At 40.7% G+C, this 27635-nt stretch overlaps 5 protein-coding genes across 9 annotated transcripts in view; 2 read left to right on the top strand and 3 right to left on the bottom strand.

Annotated features, from left to right (window-relative positions):
- Positions 1-5937, top strand: part of LOC116177939 (autism susceptibility gene 2 protein homolog) — a 391669-nt gene extending 385732 nt beyond the window's left edge. The window contains exons 7-13 of one of the 5 annotated variants that reach the window (XM_031497125.1): positions 269-555; positions 613-812; positions 863-1024; positions 1177-1215; positions 1297-1543; positions 3369-3724; positions 3772-5937. In XM_031497125.1, the coding sequence (XP_031352985.1) occupies positions 269-555; positions 613-812; positions 863-1024; positions 1177-1215; positions 1297-1543; positions 3369-3724; positions 3772-4374 (1894 nt within the window). In that variant the 3' untranslated portion in view covers positions 4375-5937. Of the gene's footprint in view, positions 1-268; positions 556-612; positions 813-862; positions 1031-1176; positions 1216-1296; positions 1544-3368; positions 3725-3771 lie in introns of all 5 variants that reach the window. The other 4 variants (XM_031497124.1, XM_031497126.1, XM_031497122.1 and 1 more) reach the window with 4 other exon arrangements.
- An 880-nt stretch (positions 5938-6817) lies between these two features.
- Positions 6818-7780, bottom strand: LOC116177947 (NADH-quinone oxidoreductase subunit B 2-like). Its single transcript, XM_031497148.1, has 3 exons — positions 7655-7780; positions 7096-7610; positions 6818-7042 (listed from the first exon to the last, which is right to left on the bottom strand). The coding sequence occupies exons 2-3, from the start codon at positions 7608-7610 to the stop codon at positions 6904-6906; spliced, it is 654 nt and encodes a 217-aa protein (XP_031353008.1). The 5' UTR covers positions 7655-7780; the 3' UTR covers positions 6818-6903.
- A 1994-nt stretch (positions 7781-9774) lies between these two features.
- On the top strand, positions 9775-10784 carry LOC116178967 (acylpyruvase FAHD1, mitochondrial-like). The gene is made up of 4 exons (XM_031498636.1): positions 9775-10023; positions 10076-10169; positions 10218-10361; positions 10417-10784. Exons 1-4 carry the CDS (start codon positions 9959-9961, stop codon positions 10756-10758), a joined length of 645 nt encoding a protein of 214 aa, XP_031354496.1. The 5' UTR covers positions 9775-9958; the 3' UTR covers positions 10759-10784.
- Positions 10785-11313: 529 nt separating this feature from the next.
- Positions 11314-12013, bottom strand: LOC116179678. The gene is made up of 3 exons (XM_031499492.1): positions 11702-12013; positions 11563-11656; positions 11314-11510 (listed from the first exon to the last, which is right to left on the bottom strand). Exons 1-3 carry the CDS (start codon positions 11779-11781, stop codon positions 11364-11366), a joined length of 321 nt encoding a protein of 106 aa, XP_031355352.1. The 5' UTR covers positions 11782-12013; the 3' UTR covers positions 11314-11363.
- Positions 12014-12145: 132 nt separating this feature from the next.
- LOC116179432 (roundabout homolog 1-like) lies at positions 12146-22519 on the bottom strand. Its single transcript, XM_031499224.1, has 6 exons — positions 22202-22519; positions 21097-21382; positions 16714-18291; positions 16344-16668; positions 15650-16295; positions 12146-13757 (listed from the first exon to the last, which is right to left on the bottom strand). The coding sequence occupies exons 1-6, from the start codon at positions 22517-22519 to the stop codon at positions 13440-13442; spliced, it is 3471 nt and encodes a 1156-aa protein (XP_031355084.1). The 3' UTR covers positions 12146-13439.
- Positions 22520-27635: the final 5116 nt, after the last annotated feature.

Raw genomic sequence — 27635 nt, 5'->3', positions numbered from 1 at the left:
ATTTCTTTTTTACTAGGTATTAAATGCTGAGATACGATATTGTGTCCATCAACTTATGCCTTTTTCTGCCTGTCTGTCAGTCTATTCTTTAAAAAAAGGTAATAATCCACTTATACAAAGACTATATTGGTATAAGGGTGCTAATTTATTGTTTTTGCAATGCAACACAATGGCAGTTCTTAGCAGAAGTGAAAAAGGGTACTAGTTCTGATTAACATAATGCCCGCAACTTCAAGTTATTTTATTTTAAAAAGTATGTTGTTTACAGCAGTAACGTTAGCAGTTTAAGTAGAAGTAGTGTAACACCAATAAGTTGTCCGCCGCCCACTTCAGTCTCATCTAGTCTGGCTTTACCCAAAAGTTGGAGTGGAGCCAATTCACAGTTAAGTCCCGCACCCCCCCGACCCACGCCTCCCTTACACTCGTCGTTTCCCTCGCCAATGTTCGCGGCACCATTGCCTCCGCCTGTGACGAGCGCGAGTCCGTTAACTTCGACCATCGCACCTCCTCCGCCGAACCCAAATCCCTTCTCGGCCGAAAGTCTCTTTCAATCAAGTAAGTTCTTACGTCCCTCGTTTAATTAAAAAAATGTTCATTACTTTCAAATTGCAGATCAAGCAGACATGCTACGCCGAGAATTAGATAATAGATTTTTAGCCTCACAAGATCGAAGTTTAAACATCGGTCCTCCGCCTTATCTTCGTGCCGAAATGCACCAACATCAACACCATCACACACACGTGCACCAGCATACCACATCAATTTTACCGCCGCCTCCCCCCTCGGCATCGACGCTGTTCCCGTCACCATTGGTAAGTAACCCCATTCCTCCGACAATCGATTGTGCTAAATCATCGATCAGTTTAAGGATATTCCAAAATTGGGCACCATGGATTCGCCATTTTATCGTCAAAACATCGGCTTGCCCGGATATCCGACGTACTCGTCAAGTCTCCTGCATCCAGGCTTAACGGGCCCGACGCCTTTCGTTCCACCGAACCACCTGCCGCCGTTTCAGCCGAAGGTAAAGGTATATTGTATCGCAACAATAATAGTAAACTATCATCGCCACGAGCCCGTTACGATAACACCATGCCTAGGCATGTCTATAATCAACTCATAGCATGCGCGCTAAACCTAAGCCTCCTCCCTAATTCTGAGTTTCTTTGTCCGCAGCCTACGCCACCGCCTGACCCTACTAAGCCTAAGATTGTGGTAGGTATCGCCTTTTGCTTTAGCTTTTTTCGACCGCTTTAGCGAGACATAAGTGGAAACTAACGTTTCGTTTTGGTACAGAAAGCAGGAAAATGGAACGCGATGCATGTACGAGTAGCGTGGGAGGTCTACCATCACCAGCAGAAAGAGTCGAAGGGTAGCTCGGTGAAGCCGGATCTTCTCCGTACGCCCTCCCACCTGTTTCCGCCTAGCGTTCCTTTCTCGCGTCACCACGATATATCGTTCCCGCCGAGTTTGAGCACGCATCGTCCGCCGACGTTCGAGCAGCCGCATCCTGGTCTCTTCGGATCGGCAGGACCCCACATAGGTTTGTATTATTATCGCCATCCCAGAAATTTGGACGAAAAACCATAATTGATTTTCTGGAATATAAAGTCTGGGAAGAAGTTCGTTGTGGCCATTAAACAGTAGCGCTCTTGTGTAAAATATCCGAGTCACTTTTTTTAGCCAACCAATTACGCACACGGAGTTTCAACGACATAAAATATTTTACCTTTCAACTACCGGGTCGCAACCTCTCCGAGCTCAGAAGGGCGCTTTCTGCCAGTGATCTGCAATCAGATAAAATCACAAAATAAAAGAGCGGGAGTGGTAGTGTGGCATGTAAGTGCGAGCAAAATCTTAACGTTTGTGACGTTGGGTAACTCTAATACTGTAATCGACACTTAATGAAATCAATAAGTAAAGTAATGGCGTATTAGATTTTACAAATGAACAGCACGAGAGAAAAATCTTCTCTAAAGTAACAAGCAACGCACCCTCGAAAGGCCAACAAAGATCAAGAGACAGGGAAAAATACAAAAAGGTACATTCGGATGACCGGATGATTTTTTGAATTTTTATTTCTTTTAAGTATAGGAAAGTTTACATATATACCGCTTTATGCGAAAGGTGAACGCGAGTTGGGTGTAGTGATAAACGAGCGATAAGACGAGCGTGCGCTGTTGCCGTGATTACGTTAGTCGCGGCTAGAAGCGAAGTTGCGTAGAATCATTCGGAGTTCCGTTTCGGTTTTTTACGTGGGCAACTACATATAGAGAATTAGAAAGAGAAAAGAGTGAGTTAACCCAAGTTCAATCGCGCGGTTTTAACAGAGATCGCCGTGGTCAAATAGTGCTGGAGAATAAAATCCGCCGTACCAATTCTTGTGGATAGGGAAATACATATGAAGCGTCTGTGTAAAAATTGTGGGAATAGTCAAAAACGTAACGCAGTTCTCCCATGTTCTAAAATTCCGATAAAAGCGATCCGTTTGAGTGTAGCACGTACGCATACTCATCAGTACAAGTAATATTAACTTTGACGTTACAAGTAAAGAGCCATTTTTAAATTGCGATCGTGTACATGCAAATGCACCAGACGCTGAGTGACCTCATTGCGAAGAAATGGTGCCATAAACAAACTCTCCATCGCAACACGATTTTAGTTGAAAATCAGAGGCGTAAATAGTATTTAACGTGGCATTTTGCGTAACGACACACTCAAATAATAAGCAGAACAATTAGCATGTGCAGGGTAGGTGCAGTTTGGGTTTTTATTATTTCTGTGCACTAATACTCATAACTCTCGTTATTTCTTTGAGAATTTGACGCAAGTTTTGAATGCGGTCGAGGTAAGTACAAGCTTCATATAATTGTACGAGAGTGGGCTTCTTAAAGGCGATTCAGTTGTCAATTTTTCTTGGAGGGAGCCTTTTTCAAGGGAGGGCCGGACCATTTGTAACCTAAAGAAAATCACCGATTCCAGCGATTTCTGTCAGTTACTTTCATTTTTTTAATTGTATCAAGTATTGGTCGGTTATCTTTAGGAATTTTGCAGTGGGTATTTATTTAACGTAATGATAATATTCTTAAAGGAACCAAGGAATGTATTGTGCGTAAAAATTTAGTTAAGAGAAATTAGAACGTGGCCACGAGATAGGGGTTGTATTTGCTGTATTTATAGGAAACAAATTAATATTCTTAATGGCGGTTAGCTCATGGTTTGGTTTAACATTGTGTTGTATTTCTTCCTATACTTTATAGTCAATTACTTAAACAAAAATTTCTCGTTATAAATTATATAAATTTGGCTGCCAACCACAAGCAAGTGTCACTGACTTTTTCACATTTACTGATCTGTATCAATTGCAGGTAGTACAATTTCGCCATTTGCAAGGTACGGTGCGGGATATACAGCGGGTAGTTCTCCGTTTGGCGTTTCTCCATTGGTGAGCGCCAGAGATTTATCGCTGGGTCCCTTGCACGATCCTTGGAGAGGACTGCAGCGTACCGTTCCCGTATTTCCTCCCAGCGTAAATGCGTTACCGCCGAGCGTAACCGGGCTGCCTCCGCCGGCGCCGTGGTCGCTAAAGCCGGATCCCATCCTGGAGCAGCGAGAGAGGGAGGAACGTGAAAGGGCAGAAAGAGAAAGGGAGAGATTGAGGAGAGAGCGCGAAGAGAAAGAGCGAAGGGAACGGGAGGAGAGGCAAAGAAAATTAGAGCAACAGGTAACACAACATTAACGTTGAGGTCTTTACTCATTTCGCCATTTTAGCAACAACAAGAGCGGGAAAGGGAGCGGGAGAGGAGAGAGAAAGAACGAAGAGAGCTTGAAAGGAGGGAACTAGAGCGACAGCAAGAGCGTGAGCGTTTATTACACCAACAGAGGCTAGTAGAAAGCAGCAAGCAGCTGGCACCGTCGATTCTACGCGATAGATCGCCTTTGCGCAATGGCACCATGGACCCTAACGACATCCGAGTGAAAGAAGAGCCTCGTATCAAAGAGGAAGACCGCTACCATCCGTACGTTCGACAGCATCCGGCCTTGCAGCACTCGTTGCCTCACATGCTGGACCGCTCGCGAGTTTTACCGCCCTACCCGCCTCCGCCGACCACGCACTGGCCGCCGTCGCCCGCGGAACACTACTACCGAACGTACGACCCCCTTAGGTACAATCCGCTAATGGACGCGGCGATTCGCGCCGAAGAAGAACGGGCGAAACTATTCGGCGCATACGCGCACCATCAGCAATTTCGCCCCAAAGATCCCGGCCTTCTACACTTACGCGCGAACTCCGGACCCGGACCTCCGCCGCCGACCCATAAACTATGTCCGACACCTCCGACAGATTTGCACAAAAAGGAGGAGCCCCGATAGCGACAGCTGTGATGAGACTGTTTTTACGTACGGGGGGTTTATTGTGTGTGTGCGCGTGTGTGTCTGCATATTTTTGGTTTCTTAGAACGGACCCGTCGACATTTTTCTTCACTATCGACCAGAAATATTGGCACACGTTTTGATCTCATTCGTATAAGCGTAATCAAAACAGGGGTGCCGCCCCGCAAAATATTTTTACAAGTGGTTTTGTATCTGGACAGTCTGAATGTTTTAGTATTATTATGCATTGTGTGTTGCCAAGCCTTTCAGCCTACCCAGGACCAGCTGCTGAACTGATGGGGCCCCACATTTTTAACACTGTAGAGCTTACTGTGATAGTGTCAGAGTTGTATTTGAATTTGGATTTTTAAAAACGAAAGCACATGCCCACTTTATAAGTAAGTAAGTGTATATTTTTGATATATGTCTCTTCGAGAATGATCGGCTCAATTTCTTGTCCGGCTAGTATGGAACGCCGTTTTACTATTTTTTCCGAATTATATTAATTCTGTATAACAAAATGTTGAATTGCGAAAAACACATTTAAATGCTTATTATTCCTAAACAGTTTAAATCTGTGCAAAACTAGTCATTTTTATGTGCCTACAAACGTGATGGTGAGGTGAACTAAATAGTGTAGCAGCGTTCCATAGGCTAGTGAGGCGATCAGGCGACATTCGACGGAATTGTGGGGATCATTCGTGTGATAATTTAAAAAAGTAATCAAAATATAATTTTGAAAGTGAAATGTTGAATTTGGGGGCTCCAACGATTGCAGCCTTATCATCTGCCTCTCGAGTGTAAATATAATTGCTTCTGTAATATTATACCCAGTGAGTAGCACTCTGTCGGGTTATGTGATTCGATCAAAGTGTTTGTATTTATTCGAAAACCGTTATTTATTGCCTTAGTCGCCGATTTTTCCTCGTACAGAGTAATTCACCTACGCTCCTTTCCTTGTCACGAAAATTCAGAATTGTCTCCATGTGATATCTATAAAGGCACATCGTCTTTGTCACTGTAGCACACAATGTATTTTATTTTTAAAAAATGCTCCGTATAAAGGGGAAACGTGCTATGAAAGGGAGCTGTTTAGGTAACTTATCCTGTATTTACCTATTCTTTATTTATACCTGTAAACTACATATTTATTTATTGAGTGTTACGTCACTCGCCACTGTATTCATAGTAGCCGCACATAGAGGTGTAAAATTAAAAATGAAATGCTCTAGTTAGTGCCAAAAGTTTCGGGAAGAGGACCAAAATAACATCTTCATCGTGATCATTGCTAAACTTCATTTGAATCGATATGGTACAGTGGCGAATGCGTTTGAGCGAGTCACGTAACGGCCTCGAGGCGGTGACGTGTAGCGTTTAACGTTACTTTTAGGTAAGCTCAACCATACTCGCATGTAGATATATGACGCCTTCGTGACAAACATTTCGATATTTGTAGATAATCATCGTGCTCTATTTAATGTTTGTTAGGAAACAATTTTTTATGTGTACGATTCTAAAAGAATCAAGTGATGTAATATATATTAATAAATATTGTTTCTATAATTTAGAAACATTAGTCATATTAATGTTTTTATTAAGCTCTATTATTATTACTATTATCATCTTTGACAGGATTTCAGTCGCGCAAGAGTTGGTCCAAGACTTTTTCCTTCCCCTAACAGCAACGAGCTGAGGCTGATGGGTCTATACGCCTTGGGTAGGTCAAACTGGACGTGCAGACCAGGTTTGTATGAACACCACATTCATCTCCTGCACGTTCTGGGTATGAGGTAAATTTTATTCCAGAACATAATAATACTATTTGCGTATTATCAATAGTGCTTTACACTAAGGTATGAGGTAAATTTTATTCTAGAACATAATACTATTTGCGTATTATTTTCGCGAAATTGGAGCTAGTTTGTTGGAGATCGCAATACGTTTTTGCTTGACGTTAGCAGAGTAGTGCCAAAAGTCCATGCATCATCGAAGCGGTCTATTTCCGCATTTTTTAAAGGGATAGGTATTTTTCTGGGGAGAGAGAGAGGGGTTCAATTGTAACCCGAACGGAAACTCACTTGCATTGTATAAATTAGTGGTCGGTTATTTTTAGGAATTTGTATATTGATTTTGCTTAAAGTACCGATATTCCTGAAAAAATCAACCTATGAGAACCATTGTATAAAAATTTCAGTTATTTTGTTTTAATGATTTTATTTCCATTTAATTTCAGTGTTACCCTTCCCTTTATGTTTAGCATTGAGGAGAAGTTTTACATTTCCACAGGAGAATGTACCAATAATTTGTTGTGAAGGTAAAATCTCATAGATAGGGAACAAATTTAACATGGAAGTAGGCAATGAGTTTTATGAATCAAACCAATATTAAGTTTTCAATGTTAGTAATATACCTTCTTCTGTCACCTAATTCCATAGGAAAGAAAGTGTAAAAATGTGATCTTTATTAGAGAGACACAAGTCTCAAAACGGATTACATCTTTTAATAAATACAACTAGAAGATTTTAGAGCTTATTTACGATACCACATATTAATTGTACTCATCCTTTTCACCTTTTTCTGCAACTGTAACACACCATACAATAGAGCCTCAGCAGTAGGAGGACAACCAGGTACGTAAATATCGACCGGAATAATGCGATCACAACCTCTACAATGCAAGACAGCGTGAGAAGATTACATTAGCATAAAAAATAGTGTTACCTAACTACCGAGTAAGAATAATGGTAATATCCACCTCCGTTAGCGCAACTGCCCATAGAAATCACCCATCGTGGCTCCGGCATTTGATCATAAATTTTTCTTAAAGCAGGTGCCATTTTATTCGTAAGCGTACCAGCTACTATAACGACGTCCGCCTGACGTGGAGACGCACGGAAAACCACCCCGTACCTGTCCATGTCGTATCGCGGTGCCGCAATGTGCATCATCTCGACCGCGCAGCACGCCAAACCGAAAGTCATCGGCCATAGCGAAGTTTTGCGGCCCCAATTCAGCAAGTCGTCCAGTCGTGCAAACGAGTACTCGGCAAGATTGCTGGTCTTTTGAAAGGGGGAGTAGTAACGTTCGGCCGGCTTCGTCTCATCTCTATTTGCCACATTGGTCTCCGGTTTGGTTGATTGCAATCTGTAGGTGACGCTGAAGTGTCCTGCGAGTAGCTTTGCAGCATTGCTGGAAGTCAACCCCGTAGCGCAGGGGGTTATTGCTGACCGCAACATCTACAACTTAAATTTAATTTAATTCAACAGTCGTACAAATGTACCAGTGAAGTGCGTTTAATCTCCTTGGAAAGAACTTATTTACAGATATTTACGTAATTCATAACAACTTAACCTAACTTATGATAAAAATAGCAGTAGGAAAATTTGGTTTATGGTGTTGGTAGCCCACACCGAATATCACTAAGCAGTGGCGTAACAATAATAATTACCCGAAAGTTTTTTCAACGAAATTTTTTCACAGTAATAAAATGAACATACTGTATATATCCTCACTGCATTGAGATAAAACTAAAAGGCCCAAAACATTGTTGTAAGCTCTGTTTTTATTCGATGAGGAAACACAAAGTAAACCCATTACCAAGCGCCAAGCCTCTCGTTGGAGGACAAGTGACCAAGCAGAAGCTAGGAAAGGCACTCAGTTGTGGTAGAGAAGCTACAAAAACCAACAGCATCAGGTTGGGGAATGCACCGGATAAGCATCCTATTACAGACTCTATGTATAATGGCATCCCGAGAAATTTTGGGGTGGTCGATTACAAGTCTCAGATCGACACGAAAAAAAAATTTTCTTATACCTAGACTGTGGCCTGTAGAATCCATAATTTCAAACAGTTCCAAGATTGAACTACTAGTTCAAAAGTTACAGCCCTTTGAATTTTCTTTCGAAATTGGTTCTAGTCTATAACTTTTGATTGAGAAGTCCGATCGAAAAAGTACGAATTGTTTTGGATTCTACGCACCAAAATTAATAAGAAAAAGTGTTTTCCCGAGAAATTTTGGTGTAGTCGATTTTTGGTAAAAAAGGAAGGTTGTACACTGCCTTTTTTTTGCCTCGAAAAAAAAATTGTCTCAGATCGACCCAAAAAAAAATTTTCTTATAGACTGTGGCCTATAGAATCCATAATTTCAAACAGTTCCAAGATTGGGCTACTAGTTCAAAAGTTACAGCCCTTTAAATTTTCTTTCGAAATTGGTTTCTAGTCCATAACTTTTGATTGAGAAGTCCGATCGAATAAGTACGAATTGTTTTGGATTCTACGCCCCAAAATTAATAGGAAAAGGTGTTTTCCCGAGAAATTTTGGTGTTGTCAAATTTTGGTAAAAGGGGAAGGTTGTACACTGCCTTTTTTTTTGGCCAGAAAAAAAAATTGTCTCAGATCGACCCGAAAAAAATTTTTCTTATAGACTGTGGCCTATAGAATCCATAATTTCAAACAGTTCCAAGATTGGGCTACTAGTTCAAAAGTTACAGCCCTTTAAATTTTCTTTCGGAATTGGTTTCTAGTCCATAACCTTTGATTGAGAAGTCCGATCGAAAAAGTACGAATTGTTTTGGATTCTACGTACCAAAATTAATAAGAAAAAGTGTTTTCCCGAGAAATTTTGGTGTAGTCGATTTTTGGTAAAAAAGGAAGGTTGTACACTGACTTTTTTTGGCTCGAAAAAAAATTGTCTCAGATCGACCCGAAAAAAAATTTTCTTATAGACTGTGGCCTGTAGAATCCATAGTTTCAAACAGTTCCAAGATTGGGCTACTAGATCAAAAGTTACAGCCCTTTGAATTTTCTTTCGAAATTGGTTTCTAGTCCATAACTTTTGATTGAGAAGTCCGATCGAATAAGTACGAATTGTTTTGGATTCTACGCCCCAAAATTAATAGGAAAAGGTGTTTTCCCGAGAAATTTTGGTGTTGTCAATTTTTGGTAAAAGGGGAAGGTTGTACACTGCCTTTTTTTTGGCCAGAAAAAAAATTGTCTCAGATCGACCCGAAAAAAAAAATTTCTTATAGACTGTGGCCTGTAGAATCCATAATTTCAAACAGTTCCAAGATTGGGCTACTAGATCAAAAGTTACAGCCCTCTGAATTTTCTTTCGAAATTGGTTTCTAGTCTACCAAAACGACCTTCTCTATAACTGGAAAATAATACATCGTGGGCAGCATCGCGGTTATTTTATGACATGCTCCCCATCCCCACACATTCATAAGCTATCATCATCAAGTTTCATAAGGCGGTGCGGTGCAATACACAAATATGATCATTTGTTATAAGTTTTCTCCAAAAGCTAACAGTACAGTACGGTAAGTTGCTTTCAGCAAATTATATAATAATTTACACGTGGTTTCTTTATTAGCCAATTACCTACCTATTAATGATGGTATGAACTAATTGAGAAACCATGTTGTTGACGAGGCTTTTAATAGAAAAGCTATGGTGCAGCAGATAATTTTATCGAGTTTAACCTCCAGAGTGTATCAGTTAATGAAAATACAACATTAATGTCCCCTTCCTCAACTATTTGCTTCACTTTAATTGAAAGTAGAGAGTGGGTCCCGTTTGCGCGTAATGTCGTTTTTAAAGGATTTCGTGAAGAATGGCCGCAAAATATACGGCGCCGCCTTAAATTATAAGTAAGTACTCACGGCAGTCATATTTGAAACTTAATTACTACGTTCAATACAGAAACCCATCGGGTGATGTTGCGAATCAGATCAAAGAGCCCGTGCTATTTTTGAAGGCACCTTCCGATTACATTACCGAAGGCCGCTCCATTGTGGTGGGTACACTGATAATTGTATTCTCCGACTCGAATTTAGTTACATAGATTCCACGTGGATATTCCTTAGTGGAGGAACTGGAGTTGGGGGTTATCATTGGAAAAACTTGTAAGGATGTAACCGTCGAGGAGGCTTTGGATTACGTTGGAGGATACTGTATTGCCTTAGACATGACTGCCTCCAGTGAGTTGGTAAGCACAATGGACCACCATCATTTAGCATGTAGCCCCACGCGCATTCTTATAGAAAAAGGCCTTGTCACAAAAGATGCCTTGGACAACGTCGAAAACTTTTGATACGTCCTGCCCGGTAAGCGCCTTTATCCCTAAGGAAGCCATACCCGATCCGACTGATGTGGAACTGTTTTGTACGATCAATGGTGTACCTCAACAAAACGGAAATACCAGCGGACTGGTGTTCTCGGCAGCCGAATTGATTAGCTTCATATCGCGGTACCATACTTTGGAACCGAACGATATGATCTTAACTGGTACTCCGCCTACCCCTGCTGGTGTTAAACCGGGTGACGTTATTCGGGGAGGTATTAAGGGCGGCGTTACTGTGGAGTTTCGTGTAGAGGACAAGTAATTAAAAAAATAATAGAAAGATGTTGATTTCGCCGAGTACCTATACCTATCCCAATCTCGAGTCTAAGGTGACACCTACTGGACAACTGAAGTTGATGGTGTTGGTGTTCTTAGAAATACAACCTATATTTTGCGCCCATTTCTCTTACCCATGCTACAGAATACAGGGCTTCGTTAAAAAGGGGAAGCTTTTTCCTATACACGACAAAAAGCTCCTAGCAGTTGATACCGCCAAACATTAACAAAGAAAAGCGTTAATCCCCCGTGAACTCAGGAGTACGTAGTATTGGTCCACTTTCTCTCTGTAAATTGTTAGCTTCTCTTTTAGTGCAACAGTGGAATTGGAGAGTGTATCTATAGACTTAACTCAGCAATATCTATCTCTTTAAAAGACATTTTATGGTCTTTTATTTCAATGATAAGGATAGATAAGTGAAACAGACGACTGTGCATTCTAATGACATCTGTTATTCTTATTTCAAATGCACGATATAAAATGACGTTCAGTATATATGACAATTCTAAATATCCCGTTATCGTCTTATATAATAAGTAACTATGTTTTAAGTTATTTATTTATGAAACAAATGCATATGGTGTTAAACCTTAGACAAACACAGACATATGACACTTCCACGACGTTGTCGGTAACGAGGGCGTAGCCAGATAGCACTTACAAATTGATTCCCATTGCACCTCTGAAGGGCTGTAAATGGCTTTTGATCGCAAAGCTCCCTTGGCAGTTTCCAAATCCTAAAAGGCGTTCACTATACGCTGAAATAGAGAAAAAACCCGCAGTACTGACCTTTAAAATAGACTTATTCCTTGTAACAGCTTCTTGATGGGACGGATATTGGCGACGTTCTTGAATATCGCTTCCATTGTGATCTTGAACAGATCTGAAGGGAACGCGATCAATAATAACTAAGACATAGGACCGTTACCTCAACTGAAGAAGCTTATTAATTTCACTTTCTTGTATTTGATACTTCTGCAGAATTTGTTTCACTTCCTCGTCCAACATATTTCTGACTTGGGTCAATAATTATGTTGACAGGCACGGTTTGTGGTTTCCTAGGTGATATATGCAAGGAGCATGTGGTCAAAAACTTTAGGAATTAAGGGCAACAGGTATTGGTATTGCAACCGATAAGCGTTATCATATTACGCATTGTTAGTAGAAAGTATGTCATTTATTTCACGGTTGAGTAACACTGACAGTTTTTACAAGGTTTTGTTTTGTTAATAACCAGTCCATTAAGTGGTGCGAATTGTTATAGTGTTAATGTGGGTACTTTGCCAACTTGAGCCGCGCGGGCAAATTTTGCACCACGGTTTTGTTCGTGAGGCTCGAGTTGTTAAATTGATCCCGAAAAGAACAACGCATGTTATTTATTAAACGTTTACTGCGATAATCAGTACGTACTTACATTATTTTTACATGCCAACTTTACTTTATAAAAATATAAATGATCGCGCATCTTAAGGAGAAAATGCTTGATGCCAAGAACTAAGGAAGACAGTCGACCAAGGTAGGTAATTAAATACATATAGTTCTCAGAGTAGAAAAGTTCTCGAACCCTGAGATTCTTGCCATGTTAACACATTTTTGGTAAAGAAAAAAAAAAGATTTATGACAAATAACAATGTTAAGTTAGCGTGCGAAGGCTTAGTGTTTAATACTGATCACTGTGTCTGATTCTACTAAACTGGCGTACTTCGTTTGTGCTGAGGTGCGGAATAAACGTGGTGACTTCAAGGGGCAAATAAACTTAAAACAATTTTTTACAGTAAGCTACCTAACTTGTTGCACCAACGAGTTGGTCCCTCAGCAAAAAACGAAATACAAATACCTAGAACCATCGCCTATTTATTAATGATTTTAGGAGAAATTGAAATAAGCACTTCGTTAGTTAGGTTTGTGTACTTTATAGAGCAGACCAAAAGAATCTTACATTAAGCCTTAGTTGGAAAAGTACACAGGATAAAAGAGATATAGATAAATCAAATAAATAAACAATTTCGTATTTGCTAGTATAAAGTACACTAAAAGTAGAGTTAGACTCATGCGTCAGTCACAGAATTTCTTTATAACAATTTAAGCTTGTTAAATTCACAGTCCTTCCTCACTAACCAGCTAGATTCACTAAAATTTAACAGAAACTTGAAGTCCTTTTACACATAGTGAATACAAAGAAGTGATATGTAGCGTATATGTACAAAAGATGAACACAAAAGGAAAACTTTAGGCGTCTTTTCAACATTTTCGGAAATGTACAATAGAAAAATGGGGTTACATTCTTACAATAATACATTTGCTAAATTTTCGGGATTATAGGTACATGCGGAGGTTGCCTCAAAATATATCTAAAGCCTATTTGATATCTTACATAATTATTACATTTCCTGTAACAAGTTCACGGTACAAAGTGGACGACTCACATTTTTCTATTTAATGTCAATTATATTCCAACCGTCATACTTATTGCCGATGAAAAGCATATACATAGTTGTAATGACTAGTTTCATTATTTTTATCTACATATAAGTAAACTTAGCCTTGACTGAAATAAGACTTAACTTTCGCGCGTTTCGTTGCATGACCAATTTTGAATTTTAAATACTAAGACAGTGTCATATTTGAACAAATTCATACCAAGCTTTTAGCAAAAACATCTAAATTCACAACATATTGCCAGGTTCACTTCTAGTAGACGCGTGATACATTTGTTTTTGGGGTATAAAACTACTGAGCGAGGGGGCGCCACCTCTCCATGTCGTTCCGGGCGGGCCCACCCTCGCGTAGACCGGCTGACTCGGCGAGACCAGGTCGGGCGGATTTCCCGACGATCCCTTCCGCTCCCTTTTGTTCCGTTTTAGGGTGTGCGTCGTTGGGAAGTACGAGTCCGAGTAGACGCTCCTGTTGTAATATCCACCGTTGATCGCCGGGTAGATCGGCTCGTCTGGGCTGCTTGATGCGCAGTTTGGATTCCAACCCTGCTATAGAAGGCATTAATATGAATTAGTATTGAATTAGAATTACAAGGAATAATTATATCTTAAAGTAAATTTAATTACGTGTTTTCTTTATTTAGTATTAACTAACAATATTATTATAATATATTACTTCGGCGTTGAAATTGGAACTGTCCTGAGACGGAATTTGATATGCTTATATAGTGAAAACTCGAGTGTTTCCGAGTGGTCGCGAGTGTCAGCTCTTATTTTATAACGCGAACTTGATGGCGGATAACTATCTTATTCTTTGTTATGTTGTTTAGTTGCCTATAATCTACGCAAAACCTTGCGCTGCCATCTTTCTTCTTTACTAGCACTACAGGCGAGGTCCAATCCTGGGTTCAACTTCAAGGCCTGCTGGATGGTTCAATTATTCCTTGACTAGCCATGTCGCTGATGATGTTCTCACTTTCGTCGCGTGGTAGTCTTCTTGAATGTTGCTTATTGAGTTGGGCCGACAAATTCTTTCTCTGAAGCAAACACGTCTTGGAAGCGGCAAATTAACCTTTTAACCTGGTCCTTTGACTTGTTGTCAAATTTCTGCATGATGCTGTGATCATGGTTTGAAGCCTTTCTAAACCCTCCAACTTGTCATCACTTTTGGCTGTATTCACCCAATGCGCGACTACTGGGACACGCGTCCCAATCTCGGTGCCTTTCTTTAACTTGGTCGGGGATGAGTTCAAATTCATCAGTCGAACAGGTTTTAGTTGTTTAGCATTTACTAGCACCCTATCAACCAAAATTCCACGACCCACATTGGTATAATTGGGTTCTGTCACCCCTGGAGACATCCATCCACGCGAGCCATCACAACTTTCTCGCAAGACTCCAGCGGGATGACATCATCCACAAGCATAGCACGTAGCAGCCCATCTTCTTCTCTGTGAATAGGAACTTCTTCATGATTCATCGATAGATCGTTGATTCGAGTTTTCATTTCATTTTCTACTGTATGAATTTTGTAGACACTCTGTATCTCACCTTGCACAATACCTCTTATTTCGTGGTACCCCGCTTCTACTTTAGTTTCCGTGGTGGTTCGTCGACCGGCTTCAATTTTAGCTTAGATTGATTATTGACCCGCTTCGGTTTGTTTGTTGACCGGTTTTCATCTCATCTTGACCGGCTTCCAGTTCATATTGACCACCTTTCATTTTTTGAACTAACTGCAGCAGTTGTTCCATTTTTTCTGGCGTAAAACTGGCCATTATTGGCATAAACTGTCACTAATTTTTCACTTAAACACAACCCCACACCTGACACCAGTGTAACGTAGATTTAATTACATGCTTTAATTATATGCAATTAATTAAAAATAAATTCTTGAAAAAAATTGATTTATAACAGTTGACTGGGCTCCGACACATCTAATAAAAATTTCCAATCTTGGACCCCCTTCTTAGCTTTTTTCCGTAATTTAAGTGTAATTTAAATCGGTAGCAATTATAAATAGCTGAATACCCATTCAATATTCGCTCGCGACCCTCCGGTAGTTTGGGAAATACTGATTTATAAGTTAAAATATTAATCACTCGCATATATTTAAAACAGCGCACACTATTTATTACTTCGGGGTTGAAATTGGAACTGGCCTGAAACGCCATTTGATTTGCTTATATAACTCGAGTGCTACCGAATCCTTCCGAATCTTCTCGAACAAACACGTCTTATTTCCCGGAAAGATTGCGCCACATCCGCCTTCGTTCTTTAACGCAGATGACTACTCTTTCATGGCGCCTCGATGTTTATCGAGATTTTGCTACAATACTATTTTTTTGTTTTAGAAACTTGGTAGCTGCTCTTGAGAGCAAAAGCGGTTGTAGTATTAGAACAAAGAATAATTGTAAATAAAGAAGAAGTTGTTGACATACCAAAGAGTTTGCGATTCGCCGCGAACCAGTGACGAGGGTGGTAGTCGCGTAAGGAGCGGGCGAGGTGGCGCCGCTAGGCAAAACGGCCGTCGCACTGTCCACTTCCGCGTAATCGGCAATGGACGTTCTTCCAGAGTCGATGCCCAAGGTGGGACTCGCGTAATCCTGCACCTGCATATTGCTGTAATCCTTCAGGTTCTTGTCGTAGTGCCTACTGATCTCCGAGAAACATTTGAAATTCTGATCGGGTCGACTGAAGTCGATTTGATGCATCGGATTCGGGTGAATGTTAACGTTACTATGGGCGGATTGGGCAAGTAAACCGTTCGGCGCGTTCAGGCTGTTGTATTCGCGCGAGTAGTCATGGGCGGCGAGTTTCGCGTATTCCGGTAACGTGCTGGCGTATTCGGGCAGACACTCTTTGTCCATCCACAAGGGCGCCTCCTGCTTTAAGGCTAACGGCGTACTCAATACGCCGCCATTAGACCGACTCGCCGGCAATGCTTTCTTTGCCAGCAACTGACGCCGCCTTACCAGCATCATGGCACCAAACAGTAGTACCATTACCGTTACCATGCTAATCAGCAGCGCCATGAACCACGTTTCCGTCACGAACTCTCCTGGTTGCATTTCCGCGCCAATCGGTCTAGAATAAAGAATGTCTAAAAAAGCAAAGCGCAATGGTACGACTCACTTCTGCTGGTGCTGGTCACTGACACGGCTCGCTGGATCCAGCCGTAACATAGCAGGTACGCTGAAAGGTCCCACTCCAGCCCGAGTTGTAGCGGCTACTCGCACATGATAAGTAATCCCAGTTGTCAAGTTACCCAAGAGTAATGTCGGAGTGCCACCAACAGTAACCGTCTCTACTTGGGACTCTGACCTGTTAGCCTTAACCTCCACGCGATACCCTTGCAGTTCCCCATTTAACGAAGCGAGAGGCGGACATCTCCATTTTAAATAAACAGCGGTAGAGTTTAACAACAGAGCTTCCATATGAGACGGGGATTCAGCAGGAACTGTAACCAAACGTTAATACCCGCAAACAACCGAAGGTAACCTACCATCCTCCAAAGTACGTACAATTCTAGAATTGGAAGGCATCCCTTCCACAGTCTTATAAAAAGGCACAAGAAAGAATTCATATCTAGCCCATTTAGCTAAATTACTGACCGTAAATGCGGAACTACCACCGGTATGCAAAACGGTAAGCATACCATAACTCCTAGGCATATCTGGGGCGCCGTCAACAGGTACGTAGTATATGTACAACCCTTCCACGTACTGTGCGTCGATAATCTCCCAGACTAGCTTGACCGCCGTTGATAGTACTGGTATCGTCTCCACCAGATGGGCGATGTTATCCGATATTAGGCTGGCTCTAGCCTCGCTTATTTCGGTCACCTCTGGATTGCCCCAATTGAGCGCCGAATCGGTGCCGACGAATATCGGTTCGGAAAGCTGCGACGGTGGACCGAGTCCGTGCGCATTTTCGGCGCGTACTAAAAAAGTGTACGCAATTCCGGGCGTTAGCAGGTGCTGGGTGAAACTGGGACCATGAACCCGTCGCCCTACCACGGTCCACGTCGGAGTCACACCTTCTTCCTTGCCGAAGAGCTCAATCTGATAGCCGAGCAGACTGGAAGATCCGATCTTGTTATTTTGCGCCCAAGTGATCGTGACACTTCCCTCGGATTGATTCAGAACGTGAGGTCGACTGGGCGGACCCGGTAGCATGACGGCGTCGGGGGCTTTGAAAAAGTTAATGTTGGGGTTTTTGGGGTTTTCGACCAGGAGGTGACCGGACCACGTCGCTTTTCCCCCTTTCGAGGACGCGACGCAGGTGTAGACGCCCGAATCCTCTTTTGCCAGGTGCGAGATTTCGAGCTTTCCCGGTTTGGTCATTTTAATTTTATCGTTTTGCATCACGGGAATGTCGTCCTTGTACCAGTCTATTGCCGGTTCGGGATTACCGGTGGCGTCGCACGAGAGGACAGCGAGCGATTGGATCGGAAGGCTTTGGTTAACGGGGCCTCGAATTATGACGGGCGGTGGGCGGTCTTCTTTGGAGGTTACTGTAAGTCGGGTCCTTGCCGAAGTGGAGCCGGCCGAATTTACCGCCGAGCATGTGATGACGGTGCCGGAATTTTGAATTTGAGCGTTTCGCAGTATCAGTGTTGAGTGGCCGTCCGAGGAGGCAAATGCTTCGAAATTACCTGAAGGTGTGCCAGGGAATATCAGGCTGCGATCGCCCTCGAACGACCAAAACACAAATGGGCGCGGGTTACCTTGAGCGTTACATTGAAAAGAGACCTTCTGGCCTGTTTCAACTGTTTGTGCTAGCGGTTTCGTATTAAAAGACGGTACCGCGTGAACAGTTAGGGTGGCCGATGCTGTTAAAGCTCCCGCGGGGTTGTCGGCCTCGCAGGTGTAACGACCCTGGTCTTGTAACGTGATGCGTTCGAGGCGAAGACTGCGATCTTCCAGCACTCGCACTCTGCCCAAAGGCATGGTACCGCCTGGCGAGTTTCTACGCCAGAGCACGTCTGGAAGTGGGTCGCCTCCTACTCCACATGAAAACTCCACCGTGGAGCCAACTAGCGCTGTGATGTCTTCTGGAGGTCGTACCAGAAAAGGTTTAACTGTAACAAAATTCCATTTAATAATCTCGTTAGTGCAAAAATCTACGTTCAAAAACCCCAAAAGCTTTTATTTTATTTTGATCAATACTAAATGTATGCCATATACAGTGCGTTCGAGATATGAGGGTCTCTTTATGTGGCGAGGTTTAAACGGGCGGATAAAATGATTGTAATAGTGTAACGGTAGCTCTTAATTTCGATTTAATTGTATCGAATTTTTATACAGATAGGTAAAGGATTTTTTTAATGTTCCCAGCAGTTTAGGCAAATGTCAAAATTAGAGGGTCGAATTTCTCAATAAACTATATTTGGAGGAATTGTAAAAGTCCGTACGTAGTTGGCAGAGTTAGCGGTCGCTTTTGTTAGACGTCAGTGACCTATAATATATACGCAGCGACCTCATAACTAGTTCCGGTGTCGCTCGCTTGTCCGGCATCTTGATTAAAATTGCGAATTAGGATGGTGGGAAATGAGAGGTGGCATATTTGATTGTACTTCAATTTGATTTATTAACCTAGCTCTCGTTTAATAGGTGGTGCACAAACGAATCAACGATTAAAGATGGCGAATGGAAAGAAACCATTTTGTGAGTGGTAGTAAATCAGAAACGACGGTAGGGATCATTACGGTGAAAACTGGTAGGCATTCCTCCTTGGGCTACGAGATAGTTGTAGTACGTGATCCAAGATAATAGTTTATTTTCGAGCACTAAACGCAAGATCAATCTGTTTCTAGGCTGCGAAAACAATTATCGTACAGTTCAGAGTAAAGCTTTAATTTGGATCGGTACCACGCGGTGTAGTTCAAGTATATACCAGGGTTGGGGTCATGGCAACTATTTTTTCTGTCACATTTAAATCACGATTCCACAAAATAATAATTTTCACCAGGTAGTATGGGACCTTATACACTTTCTTTTTTTGAGGCCGGAAAAAAAATTGTCTGAGATCGACCGGGAAAAAACATTTTCGTATAGAATTCGGCCCGTAGAATCCATAATTTCAAACAGTTTGAAGATTGGGTTACTAGATCAAAAGCTACAACCCTTTGAATTATTTTTCGAAATTGTTTTTTTGTCCATAACTTTTGATTGAGAGGTCTAATCAAAAAAGTACGAATCGTTTTGGATTCTACGCACCAAAATTAACAAATAAATGTGTTTTTCCCGAGAAATTTTGGACTAGTCGATTTTTGGTAAAAATGAAGGTTATACACTTGCCTTTTTTGGGGCCGGAAAAAAAAATTGTCTGAGATCGACCGGGAAAAAACATTTTCTTATAGTATTCGGCCCGTAGAATCCATAATTTCAAGCAGTTTGAAGATTGGGCTACTAGATCAAAAGTTACAGCCCTTTGAATTCTTTTTCGAAATTGGTTTATTGTCCATAACCTTTGATTGAGAGGTGTAATCGAAAAAGTAGGAATCGTTTTGGATTCTACGCACCAAAATTAATAAAAAAATGTGTTTTCCCGAGAAATTTTGGACTACTCGATTTTTGTAAAAAAGGAAGGTTATACACTTGCTTTTTTTGGAGCCGGAAAAAAAATTGTCTGAAATTGACGGGGAAAAAACATTCGCTCGCTGAGGACGACCAGTAAGTGTTCGGAATGATGTGTCGCGTACAGTAATTGACCAATGCATGGAATCTGACAGAAGATGGACAGTTCTTGAGTTACAGGCAGAAGCCATCGACACTGCGCGTGACAATGCTAAGCAGGGATACCGCAGGTGAGAAAGAAGGGGAAACTAAGAGGGCAAGTTGTCTCTTACGGTTACGCATCTGATTGGGTCTTTCAGCAGAAGCGATCGCGGTCGCATTCAAATGAAATTGAAAGAACCAATCAGACGCGTAACCGAAAAAGACAGCTTGCCCTCTTAGTTTTCCCGTCTCTCTCACCTGCAAAATCCGCGCTTATCATTGGCACGCGCAGTCAATTTATTATACGTCGATGGCAGAAACAGGCCCAGAAAAATGCCCATCCATCAGATTTTAAGAGAAGACCTTCATCTGCGTAAAATTGCTTCGAGGTGGTTGCTACATGCACTCACTATTGAGAAGTCTAATCGAAAATGTACGAATTGTTTTGGATTCTACGCCACAAAATTAATAGGAAAAGGTGTTTTCCCGAGAAATTTTGGTGTAGTCAATTTTTGGTAAAAAGGGAAGGTTGTACAGTGTACACTGCCTTTTTTTTGGCTTGAAAAAAAATTGTCTCAGATCGACCCGAAAAAAAATTTTCTTATAGACTATGGCCTGTAGAGTCAACATGCTGCAGAAAATTTTGGGACAGAACTTGCGAACCAAAGCTCAAAAAAATAGTTACCATGACTTAATCATTAACCCTCGTAGATTTTGTACTTTTTCGGGTGACTAAAGCATTGAGGAGAATTAATCCAGGAAAGCTTTGGAGAAGAATTCGGTCTTTTGGTCGCGGGAGCATTAATTTCGCAGTTCCAATTTACCAGCTAGATAAAGTAGTACCTACTAAGCGAGTTAAGTGAATGTGTCATTTATCACAACACAATAAAGAATTATAGTGCAATCGACCGAAAGAAAGGCTATCGTGAAATATGCACGTCTCAGTATCATAAATTAAAACAACCGTTACAATGCGTTACCGAATGTCGTTAGTGAATGACAGGGGATTGAACTTTGTCCGTGAAATAGTGAATTTTCAGGATACTAGAAAAGGCCAAATCTTCAGTAAGTCAATCGCAGTAAAAATTGTGTTATGAGCTAGCCGTTGATAAAAATGTTCGAGTTCATTTAGAGAGTCTAAATAATATTTCTTGCACGAAACTTACCATGGACTTTTATCACAGCTATAGCAGACTCCCGAATTCCGGCAGTGTTTCGCGCAACGCATTGATATCTCCCATCATCAGACGGTTTCGCATCAGTTATTGCCAAACTGGACCCATCAACCAACCGCAATCGCTTATCCAAATCGAGCGTGTGCCCGTCTTTTCTCCACGTAACCTGCGGCTCCGGCGTACCCCGCGGAGGTCCGCACTCCAATAGCACGTCCTCGCCCGCCGCCACTCTCGCACTTTGCGGCTCCAGCCGGAACTCGTCACGAAGCACTGAAAAAAAAGAAGATTATTTATTAAAACGAGTGAAAATGAGAATGACAAAATTTATTCGCCTTTTTCCTTGCTTGGCAGGCATTTGCAGACAACCGTGTAAATCCCTCACATCCCCTAGGTAAAGCTCGCAGCGAGGAGACATCCGTATATACGGCCCTTCGATAAGCTTAGCGGATTTCAGTTTCTTTTCGGAGTTTTCATTTAGTTGGCGGGCCTTTATTTCCGAACTTCAATTTAAGGAATTGATGTTTTAACTTCGCAGATTGGACGCGGAATCTTGTTTATTTCGCAACAAGAATGGCGAATTTACGAGCGCTTCCCTTTTTCTTTATTATCATCCCCGCAGTAAATTTCATGATTAACTAGCGATTTAATACACCGTACATTATATTTTTATGGGGGAGAAATTAAGTTTATATCTTTATTAGGACGATGGCGTCGGATGATATTGACGCAACTCTCAGTCAATTGGTCTGGATATAGCAAGACATTCCCTAACTCATTATTTTAGGTTGTAGAATGGGACAGTGGAATCGCCATTCCATTGGTCGCAATTGTCATGTACTATTAACCTATTAAACTTAATAAAAGGCTTAGCAAAGTAAAGGAAAAAACATGGAGATCCCCAAGGTTCCCATTTACGACCAATTTTATTTATTCACCGTTGCTTTTATTATTGTACGGAAAGTTTGCAACGTTACCACCAAATTAAGTTACTTTTTTTTTATTGAATCAGCGATAACGTTTCCATAATGGAGAAATTCGCACATACTCCCATGAGGCTATTGAAGAAGCTAGGGGGTCTCTTCTCAGGATCATTTACTCTGGCGACGGGATTGGAAGTTTGGATGACCTGCGATTCACTACGTTTCAGAAGCTGGCGTCCACAAAGTTTTGGGGGTGGTTGTCCAGGTCCCAGGGCCTCTTCCCCAACTCTATGACAACAGATTGCGCTCCACAAACCCTCCTTCTGTGTTTGCAAGGGAGGTTGCAGCACTGCAGGCTGCTCTTGCAAAAAAGCAGGTTTGAAGTATTCCTCAATTTGCAAGCACTGTACGGCGGTTTCGTGTGAGAACTTCCAATACATCTTCACTATGAAGACGAGGAAGAGGAGGTGATGGACGTCGTTGAGAAGACGCATGAGGGAACAACGAACCCAGAACAGGACAACGAGATATATCTTCCACCCCCTGCCCGTGAGGAACCAACATCTGCTAAACGTGCGCGCCGCTCTTCAAGAAATATACATTTTTTTGCACAAATGTTAAAAAATTATTCTTGTATACAAAAATAAGATTAATTAAAATACAGGATTAAAAAAATGTTTGCTTTGTTTACTTCTCTTTTATATCTCCAGGTAACGAAACTTCATATTCAGACCAACTCGAGCCATGAAACTTGCGTAGAATACAAAACGATTCGTACTTTTTCGATTAGACCTCTCAATCAAAAGTTATGGGCAAAAAACGAAATTCAAAGGGCTGTAACTTTTGAACTAGTAGCCCAATCTTGGAACTGTTTGAAATTATGGATTCTACAGGCCACATTCTATAAGAAAATTTTTTTTTCGGAACGATCTGAGACAATTTTTTTGCGAGCCTCAAAAAAGGCAGTGTATCTATTACCTTTCTTTTTTACCAAAAATCGACTACACCAAAATTTCTCGGGAAAACACTTTTGCTTATTAATTTTGGTGCGTAGAATCCAAAACAATTCGTACTTTTTCGATCAGACTTCTCAATCAAAAGTTATAGACTAGAAACCAATTTCGAAAGAAAATTCAAAGGGCTGTAACTTTTGAACTAGTAACCCAATCTTGGAACTGTTTGAAATTATGGATTCTACAGGCCACAGTCTTTAAGAAAATTTTTTTTTCGGGTCGATCTGAGACAATTTTTTCTTCGGCCCCAAAAAAAAGGCAACCTTCCTTTTTTCCAAAAAATCGACTACACCAAAATTTCTCGGGAAAACACTTTTTCTTATTAATTTTGGGGCGTAGAATCCAAAACAACTCGTACTTTTTCGATTAGACTTCTCAATCAAAAGTTATAGACTAGAAACCAATTTCGAAAGAAAATTCAAAGGGCTGTAACTTTTGCACTAGTAGCCCAATCTTGGAACTGTTTGAAATTATGGATTCTACGGGCCACAGTATATAAGAAAATTTTTTTTCGGGTCGATCTGAGACAATTTTTTCTTCGGCCCAAAAAAAAGGCAGTATATCTTCCTTTTTTACAAAAATCGACTACACCAAAATTTCTCGGGAAAACACTTTTTCTTATTAATTTTGGGGCGTAAAATCCAAAACAATTCGTACTTTTTCGATTAGACTTCTCAATCAAAAGTTATAGACTGGAAACCAATTTCTAAAAAAAATTCAAAGGGCTGTAACTTTTGATCTAGTAGCCCAATCTTCAAACTGTTTGAAATTATGGATTCTACGGGCCAAATTCTATAAGAAACTGGTTTTTCCCGGCCTCAAAAAAGCAAGTGTTTAAGGTGCCTCAAAGAAGTGGTAAAATTTGAATTATTTCTTTAATTTCTTTCTCAGCAACCATAAGAGTTACAACGATTCTTTGCATATCTGATTTTGCAAACATTTTTTAAAGAGCGCACCCCTAAATGGGAGTGCGAAAAAATCCTGAATTCGTGAAATTTGGTATCTGGGGGTTTTTGAACATGAAAATCACGAATTTGGAATTAGTTTTTGAAAATAAAAAAAAAATCTACTGCAATTCTTGGCCGGATATCGAAAATGGAGGGAATTCCACGAAATTTGTTGTGCACATGCTTGATGAGTTAAGGAACAAAATTGTCTAACAGTTTTTAAAAATCCATTTTAAAAAAAAAGTTATACTCATTTGAAGATTGGTCCTTCGGGCCGGCTCAAATAGATAACGACTCCATTTCATTCCCATTTGTGAAAAATAACATTTCCGAAGTCTCTTACATAAAATACACGAAATACACTGTTAATCAGACGGACCTTTTCCAGTCCAGAAGGTATCTGAAGGTCCTGGATACGGTAACCTTAGACTAAAGTTGTATTTCCACATGAATGCCGCTAAGTACCTTTACACTACCGCCTCTACACGGAGGAAACAGTTAGAGATATTAAAAAGGCAGATTCATACCCAAAGAATAGAACTCGCTAATGCCGGTGTCTCTACGCTACGCCACGCTACGCCACGCTACGCTACGCTACGGTGTGTCACGCTAAGGGTGCCTGTAGCTTCAAATTTGAAATTATTTCTTAATAGATTACGTTCGCTATCTGCACATTATACAAATACAATGTATCTTGTGTTTTCTATGTAAATGTATTTGATTTTGCCTTAAATTTAAAAAAAGTTGTTGAATTATTGCTTTAAAAAAATGTTACCTTTTGCTGATATGGGGCGCGCAAAATTCTTGAGGGCTTAGGGCGTTGTTGACTCTTAATACGCCACAACCCTTCCATTTTGTAAAATTGTAAGTGCTTTGTTAGTACATACAAAATGGGCCTAAACCAAGGTGTGGGTACAAGAAGTTCGAAAAGGTTTTATTTTCCCACTGTAGCGACGTGAGATCCTTGATCAAGGAGTAACCATTTTTCGGTTTCGGTTATTTTGATAATAAAGCATGTTAATAGCTGGAATTACAGCTTATGTAATGAAGGCATATAGTTATTACGTAAACTAAACCTCCCTTGTGAAACGTGCCGAGTTCGTATCCTAGAAATTAAGTTCGTTTCGCACGACTTTCCATGAAAAAAATTGAAACCACGTTGTCTCGCCTTAAATCGATTTTGATGGTATCTTCTAAGGGTGGTTTTTTTCTGTTAGTTTTGTCAATTATCTCAAGCTCCATTTTGGAAAACTGGCATACATAATGAAACTAATCGCCTATTAATTTTCGAAAATTTAATTATTTTCAGATTGAAGTTATAATAAGAGTGCGTCATCCGGAGATAATTTAGTCTATAATTGTATTAAACTCCTTGGGCAATTCCTGCTCGTTCCCGATAGATTACAACCCTCTATATATATTTTTTTTCGAACACGAAATTGAATCCGATTTAACTTCGACGCTCTAGTAATTATTTTCAGTCTGGCCATATTCGCGAGTAACGCTATTAATTTTTTTTTCAAATTCTTTGATTTACAGCCCGAAAGCGGCGTACTAGCGCTTAACGTCGCCATTAACACTCCACAACCGGCGAACATACGGCCTTATAAAACGTAATCGCCTATTATCGCATTTAAATTGCCCTTAAATAAAAATTAATGTTGCCATACATTCAAACTACAGTCAATAAACAGGAATTTAAAGTCAATTTTGAAGAGAACGCGAGTGCGCCAGGAAATTGAGATAGTTGCCGAACGTGATTGCATCGAATTGGCGTAGATATATCAATCAGCAATTCTCATTTCCTCTCATCCTTTAGGATTTTTTAGGGATCGAAATGACCGCGTACGCTTGATTTGTTGTCACTTATTCGAACGAAAAATCCTCTTTCAAATTAGGGCCATCAGTTACTTGCTGACGTTTAAACTAAGTGCAATTTTAACTCGAGGTGTCAGGATAAGTTGGATGAAGGTATTCTGCTCATAAATGATCACGTAACTACGTCATTTGCACCTCACCGTCAAAGATCTACTATTTTACTTTAATTAGTGCATTGAAAATGGCACTTCTGCATTTCCTTTTCCAGTTTCCAAACACCTAATAACTACTAGCCATCTCTACTGCCGTTCTCCTTTGCATAGTTCTTGAATCCACGATATAGTTCTAGTTATGTAAGGGGTCTGTCTAAAAACCGAATTGATTCTAAAACCGTGGTGGCAAATGAAGATTGCTCAAGCTCACCGAACTGAAATGAAACGGAAATTGGTGTCCTTGGTGCTTTCAAATGTCTTAAAAATAATCGCTATGGCTACTGGCTAGTATAGAAACCACATGTACGATTCTGCCCTTTTATGTGTAAGAAATTTGGTTCCAATTGGTACAGCGTTTAGTCGGAAATGAGAGTACAGACCGACAGACTGATCGAAATCATCCGGATTATGTTTGATTAGGATTCCTGGTGCTTCAAAACGTGTATATCCGTAAAAAAACGTGAGGGGTAATTTTTTTCCCCAATGCAATACCTCCCTTACTAACATGCAGGTGGTAAAAATGAAGCCCAATGAAAGCTTTTCATTCATACTGTGTGGGTTTGCGACAAAATCAGACACAAGGTTTGTAATGAAACCTGTGGTTAAAGAAACAAAGTAGTTTTGCACGAATTGAAAGATAAACAGTTGTAATTAATGATAAAAAGAAATGTAATTTAACATGGCCAGAGGCAACATGACATTTTTACCACTCACACGTCAGTAAGGGAGGTATTGCATTGGGGTAAAAAATGAAATTTTGTTGATTTTAGCATCGGTGTGTTCCATGCGGTGTACGAGCAACACAAGAAGAGCACGAAGTTCATTTACAGTGTAGCTAACAGACATAGAAGTAATGGTGGTAGGAATAATCCTGGATAAAAGGGGAAAGTAACATCTGATGAGGGTGATAGAATTATGAGTGACTTTAAAAAGCCAATACGTTACCTATGACAGTTTTAGGGTAGTCAAATACTTAAATTTTATATTTTGTAAAAAGAACCATCTGGCAGATGCTAAGAACTGTGAAGTAATTAAGGGTGATATTGGACTGTGATTTAAAGATCAAAAGGAACCGAAGGGGAATGAAACAATAGGGATACAATAAGAGAGATGGGTGAAGTGACTGAAGTATCAAGAAAGATTTAGGCGCGAAGACTACAATGGTTTGGACATGTAATCACTAATCAGAAGGGAAGAAGGATATGTTGGAAGAAGGGTGAGTAGAAAGCAAGTGGAAGGGAGAATGCGGCGAGGAAAACCAAAGAGAAAGCGACTGTGTCTTATGGCCGTTTGCACCGACAAATTTAAGTGGAACTTAGCTTAAGCGTAGCTTAAAATCCATGGCAACGATTATTGAGACAATGGTTGCCATGGATTTTAAGCCGCTTAAGCTAAGCTCCACTTAAATTTGTCGGTGCAAACGGCCATTAGAGGACTTGAGAGAGAAAAGGATAAATGAAACAGGAGTGAGTAGAGAACAGAAATACACGTGTTAAAGCACCAGGCATAGTATTGTTTTACCACCTTTGCAGTTTACTTTCTAGTAGTAAAATCTCCTTATTATTCTGCATTTCCTTATTGTTATTCGTGAAGATGTTCCCTTAATTTTTGGGGTAATTT

The sequence above is a fragment of the Photinus pyralis genome, unplaced genomic scaffold (assembly GCF_008802855.1).
Source record: "Photinus pyralis isolate 1611_PpyrPB1 unplaced genomic scaffold, Ppyr1.3 Ppyr1.4_LG8, whole genome shotgun sequence".
In the NCBI taxonomy this organism is placed as follows: domain Eukaryota; kingdom Metazoa; phylum Arthropoda; class Insecta; order Coleoptera; family Lampyridae; genus Photinus; species Photinus pyralis.
The sequence above is the reverse complement of the archived record's forward strand: the minus strand, read 5'-3'. Positions and strand labels throughout refer to the sequence as shown.

Excerpts from the sequence above, each read along its gene's own strand:
- LOC116177947 (XM_031497148.1), bottom strand. The coding sequence starts at position 7,610 with ATGTTGCGGTCAGCAATAACCCCCTGCGCTACGGGGTTGACTTCCAGC. Across the intron at positions 7,043-7,095 it reads TATTCTTACTCGGTAGTTAG|AGGTTGTGATCGCATTATTC; the intron begins GTAACACTATTT and ends CTTGCATTGTAG.
- LOC116178967 (XM_031498636.1), top strand. The coding sequence starts at position 9,959 with ATGTCGTTTTTAAAGGATTTCGTGAAGAATGGCCGCAAAATATACGGC. Across the intron at positions 10,024-10,075 it reads GGCGCCGCCTTAAATTATAA|AAACCCATCGGGTGATGTTG; the intron begins GTAAGTACTCAC and ends CGTTCAATACAG. Across the intron at positions 10,170-10,217 it reads CCGAAGGCCGCTCCATTGTG|ATTCCACGTGGATATTCCTT; the intron begins GTGGGTACACTG and ends TTAGTTACATAG.
- LOC116179678 (XM_031499492.1), bottom strand. The coding sequence starts at position 11,781 with ATGTTGGACGAGGAAGTGAAACAAATTCTGCAGAAGTATCAAATACAA. Across the intron at positions 11,657-11,701 it reads AATAAGCTTCTTCAGTTGAG|ATCTGTTCAAGATCACAATG; the intron begins GTAACGGTCCTA and ends CGTTCCCTTCAG. Across the intron at positions 11,511-11,562 it reads GGAATAAGTCTATTTTAAAG|GATTTGGAAACTGCCAAGGG; the intron begins GTCAGTACTGCG and ends AACGCCTTTTAG.
- LOC116179432 (XM_031499224.1), bottom strand. The coding sequence starts at position 22,519 with ATGCGTCTTCTCAACGACGTCCATCACCTCCTCTTCCTCGTCTTCATA. Across the intron at positions 21,383-22,201 it reads CTTCCAATCCCGTCGCCAGA|TTTTCAGTGCTTCGTGACGA; the intron begins GTAAATGATCCT and ends TAATCTTCTTTT. Across the intron at positions 18,292-21,096 it reads AGCTGTGATAAAAGTCCATG|TTAAACCTTTTCTGGTACGA; the intron begins GTAAGTTTCGTG and ends ATTTTGTTACAG.